Source organism: Onychostoma macrolepis, chromosome 07 (assembly GCF_012432095.1).
Source record: "Onychostoma macrolepis isolate SWU-2019 chromosome 07, ASM1243209v1, whole genome shotgun sequence".
NCBI lineage: Eukaryota > Metazoa > Chordata > Actinopteri > Cypriniformes > Cyprinidae > Onychostoma > Onychostoma macrolepis.
The window spans coordinates 28,730,757-28,754,865 of record NC_081161.1 but is presented as its reverse complement, the minus strand read 5'-3'; the positions used below and the strand labels follow the sequence as shown (position 1 = coordinate 28,754,865).

At 38.5% G+C, this 24,109-nt stretch overlaps 1 protein-coding gene across 3 annotated transcripts in view; it reads right to left on the bottom strand.

Annotated features, from left to right (window-relative positions):
* The window catches only part of uacab (uveal autoantigen with coiled-coil domains and ankyrin repeats b), a 67,660-nt gene that overhangs the window by 19,156 nt on the left and 24,395 nt on the right, over nucleotides 1–24,109 (bottom strand). For 2 of the 3 annotated variants that reach the window (XM_058781648.1, XM_058781650.1), the window contains exons 3-20: nucleotides 23,060–23,148; nucleotides 22,394–22,458; nucleotides 19,121–19,178; nucleotides 18,597–18,667; nucleotides 18,285–18,391; nucleotides 17,589–17,770; nucleotides 15,345–15,382; nucleotides 14,319–14,372; nucleotides 13,956–14,063; nucleotides 13,767–13,799; nucleotides 13,493–13,585; nucleotides 13,342–13,372; nucleotides 13,101–13,150; nucleotides 8,904–11,561; nucleotides 8,655–8,807; nucleotides 8,112–8,177; nucleotides 7,760–7,817; nucleotides 6,396–6,805 (exon numbers count right to left, since the gene is read on the bottom strand). In XM_058781648.1, the coding sequence (XP_058637631.1) occupies nucleotides 6,780–6,805; nucleotides 7,760–7,817; nucleotides 8,112–8,177; nucleotides 8,655–8,807; nucleotides 8,904–11,561; nucleotides 13,101–13,150; nucleotides 13,342–13,372; nucleotides 13,493–13,585; nucleotides 13,767–13,799; nucleotides 13,956–14,063; nucleotides 14,319–14,372; nucleotides 15,345–15,382; nucleotides 17,589–17,770; nucleotides 18,285–18,391; nucleotides 18,597–18,667; nucleotides 19,121–19,178; nucleotides 22,394–22,458; nucleotides 23,060–23,148 (3,940 nt within the window). In that variant the 3' untranslated portion in view covers nucleotides 6,396–6,779. Of the gene's footprint in view, nucleotides 1–6,395; nucleotides 6,806–7,759; nucleotides 7,818–8,111; nucleotides 8,178–8,654; nucleotides 8,808–8,903; nucleotides 11,562–13,100; nucleotides 13,151–13,341; nucleotides 13,373–13,492; nucleotides 13,586–13,766; nucleotides 13,800–13,955; nucleotides 14,064–14,318; nucleotides 14,373–15,344; nucleotides 15,383–17,588; nucleotides 17,771–18,284; nucleotides 18,392–18,596; nucleotides 18,668–19,120; nucleotides 19,179–22,393; nucleotides 22,459–23,059; nucleotides 23,149–24,109 lie in introns of those variants that run through there. The other variant, XM_058781649.1, reaches the window with a different exon arrangement.

Genomic DNA, 24,109 nt, shown 5'->3' with positions numbered 1-24,109 from the left:
CTGGAGAATATTTAATGGACTCTGCTGGCATAGTAATTAAGGGCAAATGACAGAATTGGAGAGTGGGCACAATGGGGCCTGCACTGTTATAACCACTTAACATGATGGAGTCTGTTAGGCACAATATCTTAAGTCTAAAAATTGGAAAATTGTCCCCTCCTCCCAAGCAAATTACTGGAACAAAACTTGGCCAATAAGAGCAAAACATGTAAGAGAATATATACAATTTCTTTACATAAACAAATGGCTATTAGGTTTTGCAGGTCTCACTGTAAAAAAATAAGGCAACCTATCACAATCAACTTAAGTTAACTCAACTAGCAAATGACAACTTAAAAACTTTAGTTCATCTAATGAATAAAAGTCAGTCCACTGAGTGTCCAAAGATTTTTTTAATAATGCTAATCTTTTTTTAACAATCCTCTTTCTTTTAGATTTATGTTCATTTTCAAAGCTTTCTACATAATATGGGTAGAATTTGCCTCTTAAATCTAAAGGCAAACATTTATGCTGATAAACAAATGTATTAAACAAGTTGCAATGCACACAGTACCTCAGCACACGATTCTCAAACATGGTGAGAATCATCAAATTTTAAATCAGTATAAATATGAACTCAGATCCACATGACAGCTTACTGGCCATGACAACAGCAGCAGCATGAATTAAGCCAGTAAAACAATGATAATATTTTAACAATAAATAACATAAAATGTTTTCAAGCTGCAATGCATGCTGGGAACTTGTGCAATATTGTACAATATAAAATTGTTTGTTCAGATGACTCAATTTGAAAAGTTGGGAGAACATTTGGATATGTTGTGAACAAATACTTGAGTATCTAAGGTAAACAAAAAAAACTTGCTAGCGACATGTTTAGAGTATTTTTGTTCAGTTCACAAAAATTTAAACTGAAAGTTGGATTTTTTACAGTGCTGAAAACATCACATTCAGATTGTACCTATGGACATCTCTGTACTGTGTAAAATAATAGTATCTTGAGGGAACATTTTACTACTCAAAAGGTACTAATATGCACCTTTTAGGGGTAGATCAGGTATAACGGTGTCCCTTTAAGGACACTTAGTGACAGGCTGTTACATGTCTAAAGGTACACATCTTACAAATTTTTTTCAAACAGAATTTGTGATGTCATGACCTTAATTGTTCATCAGCATATCTGATCGGACCGTTCCTGTGCAGTGCACTCATTCAATACGCCTTACATGATTTGCCAGACCGTTGACTCTTTCTGTGGGCCGTGATACACAGGATTCAGACGTTTGTTGTGTAGATGGATCATAAATATTTCCTTTTGTTTGTGAAAGGTAGAAACTGGCTCTCTGAAAGCCAGAGGCATGAAAGGCTGGATGCAGCAGCCACTGTTCCCCACAGGATCCTACCATCTAACACCTGCAAGCATCCGGAAACAGTTATTCAGGGGATTTGCATCCAGGGCGAACTACGATCATTAAGGTGCAATCAAAGGCAGACGATGCAAGCAAATCACAGCAATACAAACCTGCAAAAGCTGCAGATGAAAGGAGGAAGATTAGAGAGATTTAGAGGACATTTAAAGCCATTAATCCAATACCTTGCCTTCTAAGAAGAGGGGAAAAGCAATTTAATTAACATCCAGGACAGCAAGCTGAAGGCATGTTATACGTACACACTCATGGCAACATCAAAAGAGCCAGTCCATGATTAGAGACGTTTTATGTAATGAATTTCTGTTCACCTTCTGGTATATAAAAGCAGGTTTAAAGTCTGACATTTCAAGGTAAATTTGGTGAAAATGACATTCAAAGTGATTAGAACATTCTTGCTTGTTAAAGTCTACCAAACTCTCACTTTACGAAGATGTAGGCAAGATTGTGCCTCTAACTCAACACTACAATAAACCCCTGTGCAGCTCTCAAAACACATGGTATTAATTTAGCTTTCCTTTTTTCTTGCAAAGTGTTCAACAAGGGTTTGTTAAAGTTTACCAAATGTGGCTGAATTTCAAGGAAAGAAACAAATGCAGATGTAATTTTCCACTTTACAGCCTGTTTATGTATTGTGAATTCCTTCCTAGGAGACGGGGGCTTTCATGTCTTAATTGGATTGTGTGACTGCGGCTTTGTCTAACAAATGCACATTTTCAACGCTAATGATCGACAGTCACAACCCTGAATTTGCCTAAAGCACTTTGACTGTGAGCCTAATGAGTAATGAATAAACTAATACCTTATGTTCTGCTAGCAGGAAACTCTTCAGGAACATTAAACATTTCAAACACCTCCAGATCCGCACCTTCACCCCGCTGCTGGCCTCCTGCCGGAGGTATGAAATGAAAGTAGTAAACACTGAAAGCTGGGTGCAAAATGAAAAGACAAGCTGAAGCAAATCACTTGAAGATCAGCAAGAATGGTTCATTAGTTCAATGACATGATTGTGCAATAAAAGCAACTAAAAAATTATATATTATAATGGAGCAATAATTGGCAGTCTATGGTTACCATAAGCAATATAGCAGTATATATAGTATAATGCACAATATATTGAGACTGTATTGGTTATCACACAATATGATACAGTATATATTTATGTATTTTGTGCGTGCATAAAATATACTAGTGCTATCAAATGATTAATAGTGATTAATCGCATCCAAAAAAAAAAGCTTTTGTTTACACACACATACATATACATATACATATATATATATATATATATATGTATGTATGTATGTGCATTGTGTTTATGATATATATAAATACACACACATACATACAGTATATATTTATAGTATTATATATACACATTTAATATATAAACATTTTATCAACAGTCTGTATTTATACAATGGCATGCGAAAGTTTGGGAACCCCTTGCGGAATCTGTGAAAATTTGAATAATTTGAACAAAATGAGAGAGATCATACAAAATAAAGAAAAATTTAAAAACAGTCGTAGATCATTCAGGTAACCACACACAGTATTAAGAACCAAGGGTTCCCAAACTTTTGAAGGAGGTTATTTTAATAATTTCAGCTATTTCTTTTTTTTTGTCTTGTGGACATCTTTTATGTAAAATATATTTATGTAAATAACTCAGGACAGTACCAAATAAAAAATAACATGCATCTTGTATGATCTCTTTGATTTTGTTCACATTCTTCACATTTTCAGATTCTGCAAGGGGTTTCCAAACTTTCACATGCCACTGTATGTACATAATAAATATACAAAGTACACACTCATATATTTTGTAAACAAGAACTTTTATTTTGGATGCAATTAATCGTTTGACAGCACTAATATACACCATTCAATAGTTTGGGGTCAGTGAGATTAATATTTGTATTCAGTTAGGACGCATTATATTGATCAAAACCGACAGTTAAGACTTCATAAAGATTTCTATTTTAAACGAGTTCTGTTCTTTTGATCTTTCTGTTCATCAAAGAATCATGGGAAAAAGAAAAAGAAATCACCTTAGATATTACATATTTAAATGTGCATCCTCATTTACACTATTTTCATATCTATACTTCAGAAGCAAATAAGGTTTTCCTTTGTGAAAGTTACTGCCCCGCTGTGAACTGTTGTAACATTTTTTAATTCCATTTGCTAATAATACTAATAATTTAAAAACACTGTAAAATGTCCTCCTTAGCCAATCTCAAAATGAATATCCACTTTCAACTTCTACATTATAATGTTGATTCACTGAATTTAGTTGTGTGTGTGTGTGTGTTACCATTTTATCAAATTAAATAGTATATTTTATTCTCCGCCATTTAATGGTTATCAGCCATAATATCCAAATAATTATCAGCGTTTTATTATCAGTGTATCCCTGAAATAAAGACAAACTAGTTCCTAAATTCTTCGAGGTTCAACTGAATCAAGTAAACCAGTATTTCCTCCAGTAAATTCGGACCATCAACCAGTTGAGTTGGGGGGGGGGGCATAAAGATGGCCAAAAAAGGAAAACATTATGCTCTCCTCACCTTTCCCCTCAATTTACCTCTTAACAAGCCTTTAAAGAACCACAAGCCCACACCGCAGAGCAAGAAAAGTAGTCAAAACCAAACCCTTTATAAAATCAAGAAAGTACATTAGTTGCAGCACTATTTCCAAGCAGCCAACCAACAATTCCGCAGGCTTATTCTGTTAAACCACGGACAGAGCCCCATGTGTCAGCTCTTAACAGACATGTGAAATGCAGTCGATTTTCCATTGAAGCCTGGGGATTATTAAGAGCCTGAGCTTGGAAGAGAGGACAACCACATGTTTCTTGTTGAGCCCTGACCGGAAAAAGGGGGAGAAAGTAAAAATGAGTTGATACACAAGGCATTAGTGGTTAACCAAGAGCTAATGAGGGAAAAAGAACAACAATGAGCTCAGATGTAACCATTTAAATGTGCAGTTTAAAATTTCAACTTCGCAGTACAAGACCCCCTCCTGCACAATTACCTCGCGGTTTAGGAGTCTCTTTGAAATGTGCTCAACGGTATCAAATTTTTGTAACCGTGTGATCCAATCAACCCTCCGCCGCCTATGTGCTGACCCACTCAAACAAGGATGTTTATTTTTGGAGGTAAAACACCAAAAGTACAGAACACAACCCTATGGTCTTCCCTCGTGCATAAAAACCCATCCGTGGATGGATGGAGCCGTGGCCTGGCGGTGGTAGCGGGACTCTCCTGGGGCCAGCCAATAAATCCAACAAAATAAAAGTCTCCTTTATTTTTTCAAACATTTTTTCCCTCATCCCAGGTGTTATATGATGGATGATGAGGTCAGGGAGGTATGGATCACATGGCAAGGATCAGAGTGGAGCTGGGCAGGAGACATGTTGAATCCATCTACTCCAAATCAGCCCCATGTGTCCTCCAGAGCCCTGTTATCCTATAAATGAACTTTATTGAGGCAACAAAGTGCAGGGACCTCTGCAAAAACATTAAAGGGGTGAGCAGAGGTGACCGATCCAGGGTGGCTAATGAGAAAAGATGGGGTTTTCCATGACATTCTTTTAAAAGGTACTAACGCGGCCAGCACGACGTATAGGAGACCTGCTGATAAGAGGGTGAAACTGATGAGAACGGGATGTGATGCACATCTGCATTCGTTATTAAACTATTAAAAGGAAAGGTAAGAAAACTTCAAATGCACACAAAATCAAAACAGACAGAACAAAAAATAGACGTGCAGCACAGCTAAAAAGGGAGCAAATTATTCGCATGACACGTGGAGTGCTCTGCGGTCAAAGTGAGCGTGAATCATGATGCAAAGACTACCGACTGAGTAACTAACCACATTAAAGCAACACGAACAGGGTTGATCCCTCCGCTCCAAGTCTGCCCACCTACCAGGGGGCCAGCTAAACGACAGGGTTCCACTGTGATCCTTACGGACATGATTAATGGTAGAGAGAAAGGGAAAGAGAGGGGAGTGGTGGGAGGATGTCTGGTTCTGCTTATGGTCCTGGAAATGAGATTAAAGGGAAAGCTCCAAACAGATTGAATTGTATTTGCCATAATTGCTGAGAACAGCTTATGCAGGGCAGGCCACAAATAACAGACTCATAAAAACAAGAGACTGCAAGAGAAGGCGGAGAGAGAGGGATTCAGAGGCAAACTGAGAGCTGTCGTTTCAGCAATCACATACACAAAACTGTGAACTTAATCCGGTGTGAGATTTCATGTTTAGAGCTTAGAAAATGACCTCCAGCATCTCCAGAAATATAGATGAAAAGTGTCTGATCAAAGCATATTGCAGAAACTAAGATAGGAAAACCACATTGATTCTGTTGAAGTATTACATTTTTTACTCACCTTAAAATAAGAATGACCTTTATGGGGAGAAAAATATTGTCCTTTCTTTGTATTTGTAAATCTCATTTTGTTTTAAAGGCAAGTTAAATGCTAAGGTACAAATCAATGCAAACCACATGAGGAAAAAAAAAGAGCCCTCAATTGGATTTAAAGTAACAACATGTGCGTTCACTTCAAGGAGAGTGAAAGGGGCTGGAACGGTCTGCCAAAGGCAAGGTTCACTTCATGACACTCCGAGACTGCTGGGATTAATCTTTTTCATTTGCACAGAGCCAGTTTAGTCTAAAAGAGGCACTTTTATTGATGTTAGACTCAAAATTAGCAAAATAAAAAGGAAAGAAAATGTCCATGAAGGAAAAACACAGACTAACTGATAATCATAAGAGCACAGTTAGAATGTAATACTAATAAATAATGAAAGCGTTACAATTAGTCGTCCCCAAAAGAGAAAACCAATAGCATCAGTTAATACCAATGAATCCAAATGGCATGACGCCAGTGGTATTTTTTTTAAATAAATTAAAATCAATACTGGAAAGCCATGGTTGGGTGCTCAATTTTAGAATATCTGTTTGGAAACTCAAATAATAATTAGACAGTTTAGGGAAAAAAAAAAAAAAAAGATCCACAAAATATAAAGCATGTCAGTTTACAGTCATGTTCTGAAACCTGAACAGATTATTGTGCCTTTCCATTCCAGTCCTGCTGAATTCTGTAATAGTTACCACAAACATGGTGTTCATTAATCAAAAGTATTACAAAGCCATGTAAAAGGTGATATATCAGATTTGGGAAGCATCAAAAGGGAGAATTCCTAAATGCATCACATTCTCCTACATAAAACCACACATCAAACTTGGCCAGCCAAGTCACACCACTAGATGGCGATATCAGCCAGGATACAGGACCATGAGGGATAGAGTGTAATGAAAGTCCTCAGTGTTAAATGCTTCACTCATGAGACGCAGTCTGCTGCTGTCACTGCAGAAGCAAAGCAATTTTACATAAACACTTCAGTAAAACAACTACTCCACCCTAAATCACCCAACCCAATAGACACCCACTGACTCAAATACATCACACATGGACATGAGCAAAACTGCAAAGGATAAGTGTACGAAGAAGCTGCAGTGGTGTGCTCTGATCTTTTATGACTTTGGACCATAACAATTCTGGAACCCTCCAAAACAATGGTGCAAATGACTTTTACTGTGCATTTATGCTCTTACTGTATACTGTATGTGCATTAACTTACATGTAATATTACTATTGTCCACCCAGGATGTGCCTCTGTGCCCACCACTCCACTAAAGCCTGGAAGCTAGTTTCCCTAGTGTTGAAAGGTCTACTTCCTCTAACCAGAATAGTACTGTAACCATTGCTGAGGATACAATAACTCTGGACTAAGAACAGAACGTTAAAATCTCTCATCCCTCATTAATACACTGTACATGTAGCTCAGATCAAGGCTATAAGAGTGGAGGGAGGGAATGTTCTTCTTTAAACTGTAGTTAGGTTATTTCAACATGAAATAAGAAGGTACATGAGACTCAATCACTGAATGTGCAGTTTACATCTTTCCATCACCTCTATAGCATGTAGCAATAGCGTACCTAGTTAAGCCAGTATGCTTATTTGTGAATAAATCATTATCCATTGCCTCTCATGTTTACGATTTATGTTTTTGGATAAGTATAACTATCCTTACTGCTATATCTAGTTACTTTCACTACGCAAGTCTATGTTATAGATACACAACGTTAGTGCTTACAACACTCAACCTAATCAGGACATGTCAAACGTTGCAAAATGTGACTTTCTGACTGAAGTATTCCAGAGCAGTATCAAACCGCACTGAGCTGAACGGGAGGTTACTATGTGAATGATGAATTGGAGTCAGTGTAGTCTCAGTGTGCTGAGTTCAACACACAAAACCTTGTCTCATTCGAATGATCTGCAATAAGGCAGCTTGGACATCTTCATCCATGTGACCCTGAAAGAAAAGAAGTGACCGGTATTTAGTGAGGATATATCCATTTTTAGAATTGCTTCCAGAAACTTCTATGTAACTACAGGCTATGACCCGTATACTATTACAGTGTCTCAATATAACAGCACTGTTGATCTCTGCACGTCATCTATGGTACAAAGAAAACCATATGCTATAGCATACCTAAGAGTTTTCAATAAATGGCCTTGACATAGGAGCAAAACAGAAGGAACTGCTACTGCAGAAAAGAAAAAGAAAAAAACCCTTCACACTCAACTCACATTCACACACAATTACCTGTGCTGCACTGAGAAGATGAGTTCGATAAATTGAAACCACTTCTCTGTGTTGCCTCTCAGCATCCTGTTTAGAAAAAAAAAGACAAGACATATTGCACAGTGTTTTACAAGTTTGAGATGAGGTCTTGCAAGCTTAGATGGTCCATGAGTTTAAAAATTCAGCTTTGACATCACAATAAATTACATTTTCAAATGTATTAAAATTGTAATATTTAGCTAATTTCTTCTTTCAAAAACATGAACACAATATTTTGAATTATAGTGCATTCTTTTGAAATTTAAAATGCATTTAAATTATTTAAATTAAACACATTATTGGAAAAAAATTAGCTCTCAAGTAAAACAGATCATTTACTTCAGAACACCACCAAATCTTTTCTTACTTCAGTTTCTTACTTCAACTTTTTTAAATTATAGGACAAAAGGCTCTAAAGTCAGTCAGTGAGTGTGTGTATTATTTAGTCCAAGGTGACGGCATGTCATATTTATGGGCAATTACAAACAAATCTACCGGTATGTGCACGTGCACAGAGCTACTCACAGCCAGCTGCTGCTGGAGGCTCTTGACCTGGGCTTGGAGTGTGTCAATGTGTTGAGTCTGTCTCTTGTTGGGCGTGTTGCCAGCATAAGCCAGCTGGGATAAGCCATTCAGAGCCTGTTTCAGCCTTTCAACATCTGCCAACAGTTCTGTGATCTGAAACGAAGAACACCTCGCTTATAACCAGACAAAATATCAGGCACTTATCGAAAAAGCTCTTCCAAATAACAAATTAGTATATAACAGTCTCACCCTTTTGTCTTTAAGCTCAGTCTGCTCTGTGGATGCCTGAATCCTCTTCTGCAATTCTCCAATGGTGCTCATTGATTCCTCATATCTCTCCTTCAGATCTCTGATCTCCTTCTCGATTGAGGCACTCTTTACCTGCAAGGCCTCGGTTTCTGCTCTCGCCCTCTTTTCACCCTCCCTAGCCCGAGTTGTTTCCCTGTATAGGTCCTCATATTGCTCATCCAGTCCTGAGAGCCGATCGCCAAGTTCACGCACCCCCTCCTCCAACTTCTGCTTTTCAGCTCTGAGCTCGGTCACCTGCTCTTCATGGCTGCGGAGGTTATCCAGAGCATGCGTGGCTCTGAGAAGCTCAGTCTGCAGAGTAGCTACGTCCTCAGCCCTCTGCGCACTGGTTTCTTCCTCCTCCCGCAGTGCCAAGCGAAGCTCATTCACCTCGCGTTCCAGAGCCTCTCTAACCTGGCTATACTGGGCCTCATCACAGCTCTGACTCTGAAGCTGTTTCTCTAGTTCATGAACACGCTGGACCTCCAGTCTATGAGCTTCACGCAAGCACTTGCACTCCTTTTGCGCCTCCTGCAGGCTGCCACTCAAAGAGCTCTGCATGGCCTCAAACTGCTCCAGATGGATATACTCACTGTTCAGTTTCTTTTGGAGACTCTGGATATCAGAGTTGCACAATGCATTTTTCTCCTCTAGTTCAGCCCGCTGGATTGTAACCTCTTTATATTGCTGCTCCAGCTCCATCAACTTCAGACTCAGCTCCTCCACCTGGCCCTTGCAGAGATCTTCCACTTCTTTGTACTTCTCACTGGACACCAGCCCCGTCTGAAGTTTCTGCTGCAGAGATGCCATCTCATCTTTCAATTTTTCATTCTCTTGCCTTTGGCATTCCCCTTTGGTCTTTTCGTCATTGTACAACTCCTGCATTTCGGCAAGTTTTTCTGCCAAGTCCTTCAAAGCGGTGTTGAAATGCAGCTCTTTTTCCTCTATAGCAGTCAACGGAACAAACTTTGTCTGCAATGCCTCTTGAATAGTATCCAACTCTTTCTTCTGTGCTTCAATTTCCTCATGGAGCTTTGATGCGCTCTCTTGAGCACACTGGTATTTGGAGTAGGCATCTCGAGCTCTTCCCTCTGCTTCTGATAAAGCTTTGCTCATTGTGCTTTTCAATGTCTCATGTTCCACAAGGCTGATATAATCGTTTTCTAACTTGGCCTGCACATTCTCAAACTCCTCCTTCAACATAGCATTTCCTTCTTTCGCCTTCTGTAACTCCTCGTACCGAACTCTATAATCATCCTGCAACTTTGCGATTTCAATCTTCGCTTTCTCCAAAGCCTCATTTAACTCTGCCTGCACTCTCTCACGCTCATTCTTTGTGACAAACTCAATGTCAAAGCTCCGCTTCAGTGATAATTTTTCAGCTGCCAAAATCTCAAGTTCATTGACTTTCTCCTGGTATTGATCTTGAAGGCTATTAAGATCTCTTTCCAGTTCTGTGTTGTGTTCTGTGAGTGCAGCCATCTCGCTCTCATAACGTTCACAAGGGATGTACATGCTCCTCAGATTGGCAATGTTCTCACAAAGAGAGGTCTTCTCTTCCTGCAGCCTTTGTAGCTGCTCCTCAGCCTGTTTTCTCTTCTCCGTCTCCTCTGCTAACCTAACCCTCAACTCCTCCACAGCGAGTCCCATAGACCTCTTCACCTCCTCATGGTTTTCCAAGGTCACAAACTTGGTCTTCATATTGTTGCCGAGCTCCTGCAGCTCCTCTCTGAGCAGTTCTCTCTCATCCTCACCTTCCTCCACTTCACATATCAATGACTGACACTTTGCAGTGACATCTGCAAGTTTCTTCTTCAGGGATGAGCTTTGCTCCTCCAGAGCAGCCCGGACTCGCTCGTGCTCTTGCAGGGGTACAGTTTGTCGGTCGTCCATTGCACGGTGGAGCTCTGCCACTTCCTCCAGCACACGATCATAATCTTCCCTTAACTCAGCCAGCTGTAGCTCCTTCTCATCTACAGCATTGGTAAGGAGGTTCTTCATGTTGTCAAACTTCTCTCCTGGAACCATTGAGGTCAACCTGGCATCCACAGTCTTCACTTGACCCTCCATGTTTTTATGGTCCTCTCGCATCACACTCAGCTCTGCAGTGAGCCTCTCAACCTCCACAGCAAGAAGCCCTTCACTTTTCTTATACTCCTCCAAAGCTTTCTCACTCTGCTTTAAATGGTTCCTGACCCGTCCAACCTCAGCAGAAGCACCCTCATATTTTCCCTTCACCTCATTCAGCTGTGCTTTGAGGTCATCAACAACTTGGTTACTGAGATGCTCCTTTACTGCCACCACATGAGCCTGAAGCTGTTTCACCTTTGCCTCAGAGTCTATCATTCGCTTCTGCACATCTCCCATGGCTTCCTCCAGCTCGTGTATCTGCTGATCCGATTCGCGTTTGGTGGTCTCACACTTCCTAGTCAGCTCCTCACACTCCTGTGACTTGCATGCTAGAGCTTTTTGGAGGCGGCCCACCTCCTCTTGTGCAGCCTCTTGCTGTCTGCGGACACATTCAAGCTCTTGACGAAGTGACTCAGGATCACCAGCCACTGGCCGAGAAAGCTCCAAAGGTCGAGCAACGGATCGAGATGGTCCTGTAGGCTGCAAGATCTGAATTCAAACACAAGTAGGCATTCATTATTAATCACAAAATATTCTAACAAATTATCCTAGTGTCTGTGTGTCTTAAGTGGATCCTCTGCCACAGTGGAAAAGCCTGGAAATAAAGATAGATAGATAGATAGATAGATAGATAGATAGATAGAGATAGAGAGAGAGAGAGAGAGAGAGAGAGAGAGAGAGAGAGAGAGAGAGAGAGAGAGAGAGAGAGAGAGAGAGAGAGAGAGAGAGAGAGAGAGAGAGAGAGAGAGAGAGAGAGAGAGAGAGAGAGAGAGAGAGAGAGAGAGAGATTTCCTTTTCCTCTCGACTATTAGAACAAGGGGCAAAAAAATAAATAAATAAAAAATATTCAACAGCCAGCCTTAGAGATGAGAAGATGGAATGGTTCCCATACTTTTTCTCATATGGGGTCACACTAGGGCTTAAAACGTTCAAAGAAAACTTTATCTAGGCCGCATCCCAAGTCAGACATCTGATCCTACTTTAGTAGGAGCATTTTTTCATCTTTTTAAAGTGTGCGGTGACCTCTAACATAGGTGAGAGTGAAGTCGTCTCTGCTGCTAATGTGACAACAAAATTGCATCCACCACATCTGCCCAAAAGCTGATCCCAGGCATAGTATGTCCCTTCAGAGAATAGAGCTAATAAATCATAAACCCTTCTGACACTGCAGGCTATGGAAGTTCTGAAATGAAATGAGAGAGAGCAACTTATCTGACTGCCACTGCCTCTCCTAAGCTTAATGCAGCTGACACAGCCAGTCTGCTTCACTGCATTACTAAACATCAGAAGAAGGGAAAAAACTAAAATACCAAACCTTGGGTGAAATGACCGTAAGTGTAAAGCTTGTGCATGCTCAGCAAACCTTTACAATCAATTCTTGATTTTACATTTAAGCTTTGAACTTAAAGTCTGATGCTACTGATGAACTGCATAAGGAAAATAGGATATCTATATATGTACACTGAACTGACTGACTTCTGTGTATTTACACAAGTACATAGAGTAATAATAAACTGTATTTACTGTTAAACTGTACTTAATGTTAACATGTAAGCAGTTGAATGTTACAGATAATTCCTATGTCACACATATTAGAGGCATAAAATAAAGCGTTACCCTCTTAATATACAAAAAATAAATATATACTTATGACAATGTTTAATAAATAAACATTTAGACATTTTGGATATTTTATTATCCATTGACAGCAATTTTAAAAATCACAGAAGTTTTATTTTAGCATATAAATGTTTAGGTGACTTGTTTTATTGCAGAACAAAATACATTGCTGTATATGACCTTGTTTGTAAAAATAAAACAATCTTCTGTGGTAACAGAGAGCATGCTATACTTTAACGATAGACTCTAACTTGTATTGAAGGGAATATCTTATGGATTAAAATCTGTTAGTAGCAGAAAACTGGCATGTGTTGAAGTTGGTTTACATCAACATGAAATATAATTAGCTTTTTGTCCTCAGCTGAAATCCTTGGCATTAATGTTAAGAAGATTTTAAAGAAAATTCACCTGAGCAGAATCCAGGCTGTGTGACTGTCGCACTAGTACATTGTCTTTTCCTGCAGAGAAAAAAGAACCAAAAATGAAAACGCACACAAACACACCTTTACTTACAGGAAAAAATATTTTCTGACATCCCTACACTCAACATTATTTCAACATCAGTACACGGTTTATATCGAGGTCTCCAATATCAGAAGAGTCATACTTAATCAGTCTTAAGATCCAAATTTTAAAAAGACAAAATCACCTTTGATCACAGACTGGCCAGGGTAATCTCCCTGTAAAATAAAAACATGCAGATTTATTCATCATTTCATCAAACTTTGATCATGAACTGCTGGATCTGGAGTTAACGAGCAGCAGTCCTTGATGAGCATGTTGCAAATATTTTTACTGACCAAATGGCTCCGCTGCTGGACTCTCACAGTCTCCATGGCCCTGGCTCCTTCCTCCGTCTCTTTGGCAGAAAGTAAACGCTTCAGCTGTTCTCTCTGGTGTACAAAACAGAGATGCACATGAATATTCAACAGCAACTAACACCCAACCTTGATAATAACAAATAAACAACTTTCCATCAATACTATGACAGAAATGGGATGAAGAGATGAAAATGAGAATAGATAATGTCATTGGGACAGAAGGAAACCATTTCCAGGACAGCACACAAATTACCTCCTTGTGAATGTCCTCCACTGTTGACTTTTCCTAAAAAAAATAAAATAAAATAAAATAAAAAAAAGATAGAATAGAAATAGAATAGAAAAAGAGAGAACATATTTTACACAAGAATTGCCATATGTAAATATTTTGGAGTGCTGAAAACACCTATCTAAGGCGCAAACAAAACGCCTGAAGAAATACCTGACTGAGTTGCTGCTGAAGCATGTTAACTTTATCGAGCAGCGTTCTCTGTTCCTGGTGGAACTTCTTTAGTGTCTCCTGTTGGCTCTCATTCTTTTTCTCCAAGTCCTAGAAAACACAAACATACACACATTTACAAACAGTGTCATTGATTGCTCACTCATTTGTATTAGTATACAATTTGCAATGCAAAATATGTCTGTGATCAATGTTTTATAACCCTTATAGTTATTAAACAATTCATCTACAGAATGTGTAAGAAACATGCAAATGGCACAGAATCAAACAAGTCCAGGTCTAATACTGATGAACAATAATGAACAAACCATTAATAAAGAACAAGAACATTTGACTGGCCCTCACCTGTATGATCTTATCACGGTTAGAGGTTTCAGAGACCATCTCCACAGATTGCAACTGACACAGAAAATAAAATATAAAAATGATAAACCATACAAAAATAATCACGATGACTTTTTAATCTAATTGCAGGTTCAAAAACTTTCTAAATCAGTGAAGGGTTTCTAAGTCCGAAAAAACTAACTTACAACAATAAAAGAAAGTTATTATAATTTTAGGCTAATATTGTTCATATAAACTAGAGAATATTGTTTTCAGATTCAAAACTGTGCTGTTCCTGGCTGTGGAGAAGAAATTGCTGCTCTACATATGCTTCTGATAAATCCAAAATGATTGGCTGCAGTTTATTTCCACTATGGTCACTGATTATTACAGCCTGACCTTTAAAACACCTTTATTGCCTTCAAAGCATTTTCTAAATTAGAAAATTATGACTTACTAAGATAAGAGAACTTCAGGAGGATGAAAAGAGCTTAGATTATAAAAAGTGCTGGATATGGTTCTTTTAGAGAAAATTTATATTGTGTACTACTATCATCGAACACTGGGTGGCAGTGGTGCGTAAAAGTTTCTACAGCACTGCAGTCTCTACTGTGCAGGTACAGTCACATTTGTGCATCAAAACACTAAACATGGTTTGAGACAAGGAATTATATTGGATTAAAATAATTTATTATCCTTTTAATATGAGAGATGCACAAGTGCTGAAATAAGAAACAAACTAAACTGCACTCTGCACATCAATCATAAATTGCATTAGTATGATTCCAGACTCACTGCTCTAGATAGCTTCAGTGAAATTACAATGAGAATAAATGCAGCCCTTTTCTGTGCAGTATGTTTAAAGAAAATATACTGGTATGTATTGGAGTAAGTAATAAAACTCAGATACTAACAAAAGTTAATAAGTGAAGGGGGGAAAGGTTTTAACCTTTTGTGATTTATTATAATCTGTGTATTATGTTTCTTTAAAATCTCCTCTGCAGGGAGTTGCTCAGAATGAAGTGAAGGTGAAAATGTTGTGTATACCTGTCTCTTTTTTTGTTCCATCTTGGCAGCCTCTTTTGCTGCGAATATAAACGAGTAAAGATTAATTAGCAATTCATGAAACAACCGAAAAAATAAATAAATAAATACAGAAGGAGAATTGAGATGTTTTTTTCCACTCAGGAGTTATGGCATGTATAAATATAAGATGTTATTTTTTACTCTAAAGTATGAAGCTGAAAAGACACTGTTCTACACTCTTCTTAGGAAGTGTGTGCATAAGCTCTTGGGGCTTTGATCTCTATAACCTTACTACCTGATAAACGCCTATTCACACCAAAAGTGATGCAACAAAGTAATGCGAACTGCAGGGGGAAAAAGGATTAAAAATCTGACGAAAAGTTGCATTCATTCGATTTACACCAAGAATGGCAGACATTTTCATCAGCTTCTTTGGGAAAAGTTCCAATATGTGAAACATTTAAATGGAAAAAAGAAAAAAAGAAAAAAACTTCACTTAAATGCAAAGGATAATGGAATGGAACAATGGAAGTAATGAGGTGATAAAGGAATATCTCATTCCAAAGAAAATAGTGGTCTATGCCAGAAATTGCTAGGCAAATCACTTCTTTTCGCTCTGCTTGTTTGTTGTCACTATGTCACTATTTGGAGTGCTTGTTCTGGACGCATCAACAAAAAGCTTGGACTGTGAAACTGCAGTGAAGGACTACATAATAACCTGCTTGATTTTGCCCTCCCTTTTTTATTTTCAATTTAAAATTTGAGATTCCTCTCCTTAACTAACCTCTTGTACTTTCTTTCTCATTTACATTACTGAACGTCCAGTATATTAGATTGCAGACTTCTATCTGTTCTGATGTGACAAACAATGACTGATGCAAATAATAAAATGCAACCAACCATAAAATTGTGTGTACATTCAAACTCAATCTCTGGACACATTTCAGTCACTTGGTAATATGGCTAATATTAACACAATATTTGGTCCAGTATTTGTTCTATGTTCTTTGGACCAGTGAATCACATGATGCTCATGCATTTGCCAATTCAGTTTATGTTATACAGTTCATACAGTGTTGTCCCAATGCAGTTAAAGGTACATTTTAATTCCTTGCTATTTAAAGGGGTCATATAATGCGATTTGATGTTTTCCTTTGTCTTTGGAGTGTTACAAGCTGTTTGTGCATTTATAAGACCTGTAAAGTTGCAAAGATTAAAGTCTCAAACCCAAAGAGATATTCTTTATAAAAGTTAAGACTCTGCCACGCCTTCCTAAAACGGCTCATTCAAACACGGCCCCAGATGTCTACATCACTGTGTGGGAAGATTTGCATAACACCGCCCAAATGTATACACAATGAAAGGCGGCGTAACTTTTATTCTTGCTGTAGTGTTGTTGTTGCCGCCACCGCCATGTCGTGGAGACGCTGTGTTTCATTGTGAAAGCGAAAGTACTTTGTTTGGCCTTCCAAATGAGTACACAACTAGAAATCAGTGGTTAAGTTATATTTACAACACTGTTCCAGAACAGTACAACGCAAATATTCGAGTGTGTGCAGCGCATTTTACAGAGGACTGTTTCCTGAACCTGGGAGAGAGTAGCCTACAATGTGAACACTATGAATGGCTGTGAATAAAGTGGGACAATTCCAACGTCGTAAGGACAGTCTGGTGCTTCTGACTCACAGCCTGTAAGTACGTTTCGATATTTAAAGAATTTGCTACTGACTATTCAAACGCGAGTTTCGAGCAGCGCTTGTTTGTCGTTTCTACGAACACAAATGCAGACATGGTAATGTTTACCGCGTAAAAAGACCGTATGAGTCATTATAATCAGTAATTTTGTCCTCACCGAATGCAACAAATGCCTCGTTTATAATGGGTTTTATTATTTTCGTCTCGTCGCGCCGGGACACGGCATCACAACATGGTAAGGGGCATAACATTTCCGTCACACACTTGAGGTATTCAGCCAATCACAACGCCCTGGATAGCTGACCAATCAGAGCACGCCTCGCTTTTCAGAACGATGAGCTTTGTCAGAATCGGCGGTTTCAGAAAGGCGGAGCAACAATAATGTACAGTATGAGGAAAATAATGTGTTTTTTGAACCTCGAACCGCGTGTAAACACATTGCATTTCACCAAATACACAAAATAATGTTCTTTTTGGCAACATCATATGACCCCTTTAAGCACTGGGCTAATGCTCTAACACCGTACACATATGAGAGAGAGAGATCATAAAAACAGGACGCAACAAAACCTTTTGTGGCACTGTCCAGATAATTCTTGACCAGAGAGACAAGCTCCTGGTTTTTGCTGAGCCGTGCATAGTGATAACTGTCATGGCCGAAACCATCCACAGCAGTGACGTCAGCACCATGTTTCAACAAAACGTCCACAGCATCCTTACACGCATACTCGCAGCCCAGAATCAATGCTGTTCTGAGTAAACAAACAAGTACACAAACACATTTTCAATATGACTGAGTGACATCAAAATATTACATTTAAAAACGCTCCTGTGAACTATTAGGACAAGAACAACACTAATACATTTTTATATCCCTCTATTCACCTTCTTTTAACATGAAAGTAAGCTATTTTCCATGAAATTGTGAGATTTCAGATTCATTAGCCGCTTTAGATCAGTAACCAGAAGAATAATAGTGCAGCCGCAGCGTTAAATTGCTCACGCTATAAATCATTATGTTTATGATTATAGATCATAAATTAAGGTATTATGCTAACAATAATGCCAATTTGTATCATCAAGCAGCTAAAATAACAAAAGCACCTGATACCAAAAATAAATAAAAAAATGGCGGCACCAGCGCTTACTTTAAAAATAAGGTGGATAAAATCTAAAGAGATGTCAGAAAAAAACACGGCGGGGCAAGAAAAGCAAGAAGAGAGGCAATATAAACCAATTACTGAGAAATATGAATGTGGTATTTACTTGTTCTGTTTGTCTCTGACTGTGATGTCACTTCCTCGTTCTAACAGCAGCTGACAGATGTGTGGATGACACATTTGAGTGGCAAGCACCAATGGAGTCCGACCATCCTATAAACACATAAAAGTGCACATTTGCATTAACTCAAACAGAAGAGACATTAAAAAAAAAAAAAACACTAATCTGAGAGAGCATTGAAGATAAAGTACATCTGAGGGGAAATAAAAATACAGAACATTTGTCCAGGTAAAAAGAATGAGATGACAAAGAAGCTATCTGGATATTAAATATCCCACAAGCCACATATTAACTCACAAAGTCGCTGGCATTAACTGATGCCCCGCTGTCACAGAGCAGCTTCACACTGGAGGAGCAGCCGGCCATAACTGAAAAGAAAAACAATAATAATATTCCATAACACTTCCCCCAAGCATGTGAATTAGATTCAGTAGACTCATCTGACATCACACTCAAATATAAAAAATAAAAAAAATGAATAAATAAATCTAAAACCTCCACTGGGCACTGAGTAAGAGCAAGAGCAAGAGCTCTAAATCTTACATGAAAGCCTTCTGAGGGAAGGAAAATAAGCCCATGAACTACATCTTATTGATTACGACTGCTGCCGCCTCAAAGAATCACATTCAATGTTCATCCACTACCCTTTCCATCTCTGCTTTACCACTTGTTGTAGGAGGAAGTAAAAAGAAAGCATGAAAGACCAAAAAAAAAAAAAAAAAAAAGTAAGGAGCAGAAAACCCACAAGTTAGGTGGAAGAGAGAGGACTGCAGAGTTCAATTCCAACAAAACCTCAAAATGTACAAATGCTTTTTGCTTACCAGCATCATGCAAGGCTGTTCTTCCCTGCAGGTCCACGTTTCCCACTGGGCAATTGTGCTGAAACACAAAACACTCGTCACACTCACAGTCACGCCATTCATGGCCATTAAGCTTTAAAAAGGTCAGAGGATGAGTCTAAACTTTCGAAAACATCCATGATGACTGCCTGCTCCTAAAGAGATGAACACAAAAACCAAGAATGGACCAGAATGACATGGGTGTGTGAGACTCTAGTTTGAAGCTTTGAAATGATTCTGAACCTGAGAAGTGAAACCAGGTCAAGCAAAGGAGTGTTGCTAAGATACTGGCCTCAGTGGTCTTCAATCCCACCACCCCCTGTGCCCTCATTTCTAAAATCTCTTTTTCTCTCTCCATATTCCACTCTCTGTCCTACTTTCTCAAGCCCAACACTTTCTCCACCTCTTTTTTGCTACCTCTATCAAAACAACTCCTCTGACTTCAGTCACTATAAAAACCTTTTATGCTCTAGCAACAGCCTCCAAAACCAGTAGCGAGGTCACATGGTCTTGCTGGCTAACTGTGTCCTGGGTAACTCTATCTGATGGGCTCTAGGAGCCAGTGTCGGATTGCACATGATGATGGCATAGAAATATAGACTGCAGGTTACAGTACGGGCAGCCTGTCAACACTGCAGACACCCGGGAAAATACTCTCATCCACCGAGTGTCAATGTTGTTTGAATAGCAGGACAGTCATGACACTTATGGTGGATTACGCTTCATATTAGCTGTCAGTGATTTCAAAGGCAAGCATCAGACAATCTTTCAGATACTAAAACTCATTTTTACATAATTAGTTGAGTCAGATTTTTCTCATTTTGCTCCCTGCGGTACAAAGTAATTAACACAAACAAGTCACTGTGACAAAGACGCTGTTGTTGGAGTCATCAACAAGCAAGTGATAGGAATCATTTCCCATCTTAATTATCTCAAGCACCATCACTCACAACGGCACAGAGACAGAGTTTTACCCTCTTGCAAAATGTATTGGTGGATTAATTGATTGAAATTAAGTGGCGTGTCTGTAAACAAGATCTGCTCGATTTGCCTTCAAACAGCATAATTTTCTCATAATCAGGATGTCAGGTTCAGAGTTATGTAATTGAGTTCAGGTCATTGCTTTATTTGTTACACTTTGTTTATGAGCCTGTGGGCTGAAGTAAGCTCACTGACAGGGCCGTCGCTACGAATTCTGGGCCCTGTGCACTGAATTTGCAATGGAGGGGGGCGGGGGTCGTAAAATGTCAAATAACGTTTGGGGTGATGGGTCATAGGGCCTTCAATTGGAGTAAATGAATAAATAACACAGGATAGAAACGATAGATATTACTGAATTCACGACAAATGCAACAAACTTAATAATGCATTTTTGTCACATAGAAAAGCTTCACCCTCACCCTCATGTCGTTCCAAATGACTTTCTTCTGTTGAACACAAAAGAACATTTTGTAGAATGTTACCAAACCAAACCACCTACTGTATAGACAAACATTTCTTGAATTTCTCAAATTATGTTCCACAGACGAAAGAAATTCATACAGGTTTGGAATGACATGATGTTGATTTTTTAAGATATTTATCTTTAAATCAGGCCCTTATTGAATTAACATTTTACTTCAATTAAAATTCATTAGAACTAAACATCTAAAAAGAAAGAAGTATCCAGAGTTTAACTGACTAGTAGGATGGTGGTCACAAGAAGTAAAACCATGGTCCTCATTATATGGATTTTAAAATAAGTAGCCTAATAAACTATAAAATTTGTAGTAAAAAAAAAAAAAAAAAACTAAACATGAAGAAACTACAAAACAGCTATGAAATTAAAATGGCATATTCCCCAATATGTAGTAACATAATAAATACATTTCTACCAACACAGGCTATTTATACAGTGTTAATAACTTTAAGTTAAATTACTATGGTGCTGAATTGACAAGCCTATTAGCGTTTTCCAATATACCTCATTGTCGTGGCTGTTTTCAGCCAGCATCACTAACCTTTCTCATATCACACGACTGTATAACAATTCTGTGTCACATCTGAATGGATCAAGCGACTTGCGCTGTTTATCTCTTATAAATCGTGGCAGAAGCGCGGCGCGCGCGGTGCGGGAGACTGATCACGCGCTGCTTTGACGCGCGGCTGCCGGATGCAATGGGGAGCGCTGCTTCGCGCTTCTGGAGTATGCTTTATGCGGTTTCGCATGCGCTGCAATTTAAAAACAGCGCCTAATATCGGGGAGGTCTCCTTCGTTTCGGAGATTGTGGGCCCCCCAGATCTCTTGGCCCTATGCACTCTGTTACCCTTTCCCCCCCACTAGCAACGCCCCTGCTCCCCGATAGCAATAAAGGTTTGCAAAACAAAAAAAAGATTATGCAGCCCTTCCTTGAACACAGAGATGACAATGAAGCAGGGCTGGGTATCAGCCTATGATACAGTACACAAATCAGAAAACTGTTCAATAGGCCTACTTAATTTAAACAGTATTTCTTAAAGAAAAAATTATCCTTTTTTTCCAGAAAGGATGTGCATTGTAAATGTATTTACCATTTCAATTAAAACTTTCTATTCAAGAATCCTAAAAAAAAGCATTACAGTTTCTACAAAAATATTAAGCAGCATAACTACCTTCAGCTATGATAAGAAATGTTTCTTAAGCACCAAATCTTTGATATCACTGTGAATAATTACACAAAAAAGCAAACATTTTACAGTAGTACTACTATATTTTGGTGCATTTTGATCAAATAAGTTGGTGAGACTTCAAAAACATTAAAAATCTTACCAGCCGTATTGAATCATACATCATGATTCAACACTTTGCTATATAACAATATATCTGGATTGCTATTAAAATTATATTAAATGTAATAGATATTCAGAAAGAGATCAGATGAGCGATTCAGAGAGTGTCTCTCCTCTGTTGTTTCTTTTGTTTAATACTGCATTTCAATGATACAGCTTTGACTGTGCTAAAAAATGCTGTTCAGAAAGTGCCTAATTGAACTTCAGACTTTATACAAGTCATAAATAATATAAATATAATTAGAAAAATAGTGAAGTATAAGGAGAAAACCTGGGCACATTGATAAAAGACTGAATCGGCACAGCCCTACAATGAAGGCTGTAAATAATCCTTTCTGAAGTTCATCTCATCATCACAGTCCTCAGAAAACCTCATATCTACTCTTAAAAGAAAAAAGTTTCTAGCCATTCCTTACAACTGTTTTTGATAGCGAAAAGCAGCTTTACCTGGAGCAGTTTCTGCACACATAATGACTGGGCATTTCTGGCTGCCAGGTGTAAGGCATTTTTTCCTACAGGAACAAAACAACAAATCAATAGGAGCCATTAGATAACAAAAGTGTTTTAGATGAACCAATCTTAACCAGTCCGCTTGTAGAGACCGATGTCAACAGTGGGAGTCTAACAAAAATGTTCCACATCCATTCCCATTTAACAAAACGGTTGTTTTGTACACATCACTTGATAGGGACATATTTATGGCTTATGTCTACAAAAGTTTTCCAGAGTAACCTCACTCTCCAGTGAAAAATGTGTGCTATATCATTTACATTTAAAGAGACGTTCAACCAAAATAAAAATTCTGTCATCAATTATACTCACCCTTATGTCATTCCAAACTCATAAGATTTTGAAATACAAATGAAGATATTTTTAATGAATTCTGAGATACATCTGTTCCTCAGTTTTGAAATTATTGGTTTGGAAGTTGACGGAGAGTGACAGAGAGTAAGTGATGAGTGAATTTGTACATTATCACTTTAAGGAAACCGGACCGAGAGTTTTCCTGTCCACAAAAGTACATTTAAGGGATAAGTTCATTTATGGTGTATATTCTATCATTATACGTGTTCCCTGGTATTCAAACTCACCCATCTAGAGTAAAATCCTCACCTGTGGCATCCTTGGCTGTGACATCCACACCATGATTAAGAATGAGGTTCAGGCAGTCGAGATGTCCTCTGGAGGCAGCAAGATGGAACCTGAAAAGAAAGAGAGAGAAAGAACAGAAACAGGAGAAAGGGTTAATCTTGTGGAAAGTGCATGCTGAAAATTGATGCCTGCTCTTACCACCATCATCAGCATTCTAGAGGAGGAAAGGACTACCATCAAGAGAAACTCAATTCTCTCTCTCAAATGCATCTGCTCGCAAAACTCCTCACTTTACATTACATAAGCACACTTTTTATTCATACATATCTATAAACATACTTCCATTAGCAAAATGCTGGCCAAGATAATGTCCATATTTAATGAATTCGCATTCACTTCTTACTTCATATGCAAGATGCAGAATTGATAAAAATCAGCACTTTGAGCTCAGTTTAAAGAGGCGAGAATGTCTCCGAGACATGTTGTAAAGAGAGATGTGCAGAGAGAGTTTTCACCTGTGTTTGGAAAGTGTTATTTTAGACGGTGTTGATGGTGAGAAGCTAAACATGTAGACAGGCCTTTGACCTGAAGATTGACGGGTGAAATTGTGGATAACTCCACACACTGTCCTAAACAATCACCCATGGAGTGATGGATGGGTGGCAATTTGTTATCATTAGAATTAAGGACAGAGAATGCACCTTGTGTGTTAGCAGTACCGTTTCAGCGATGTAGAGGTTCATCACAATCCCTAGTGTGTATCACTTTCTGAAACTTTATTTTTATGAAAATTCACACATCAGTTGCATTACAGTCATTTTGTAAGTCATCAAAACAACATTGTTCCACTACTATATGATGTTTTCAAATTTTATCTAAATTTAAAGTTAATACAATTTCCAGGGAAGCCAAAAGGGAGACACAGCTCATTGCTTCGCAGGTTCCTCCAAATATGATTTCATAACTAAAAATGACTCAACGCAATAACATTTTATTAGGTATATGGAAAGAAGGTGACTGTTATAATGGTAAGTGACCCTCATTAGAGGAGACTGAAGGGCTCAGATGGTC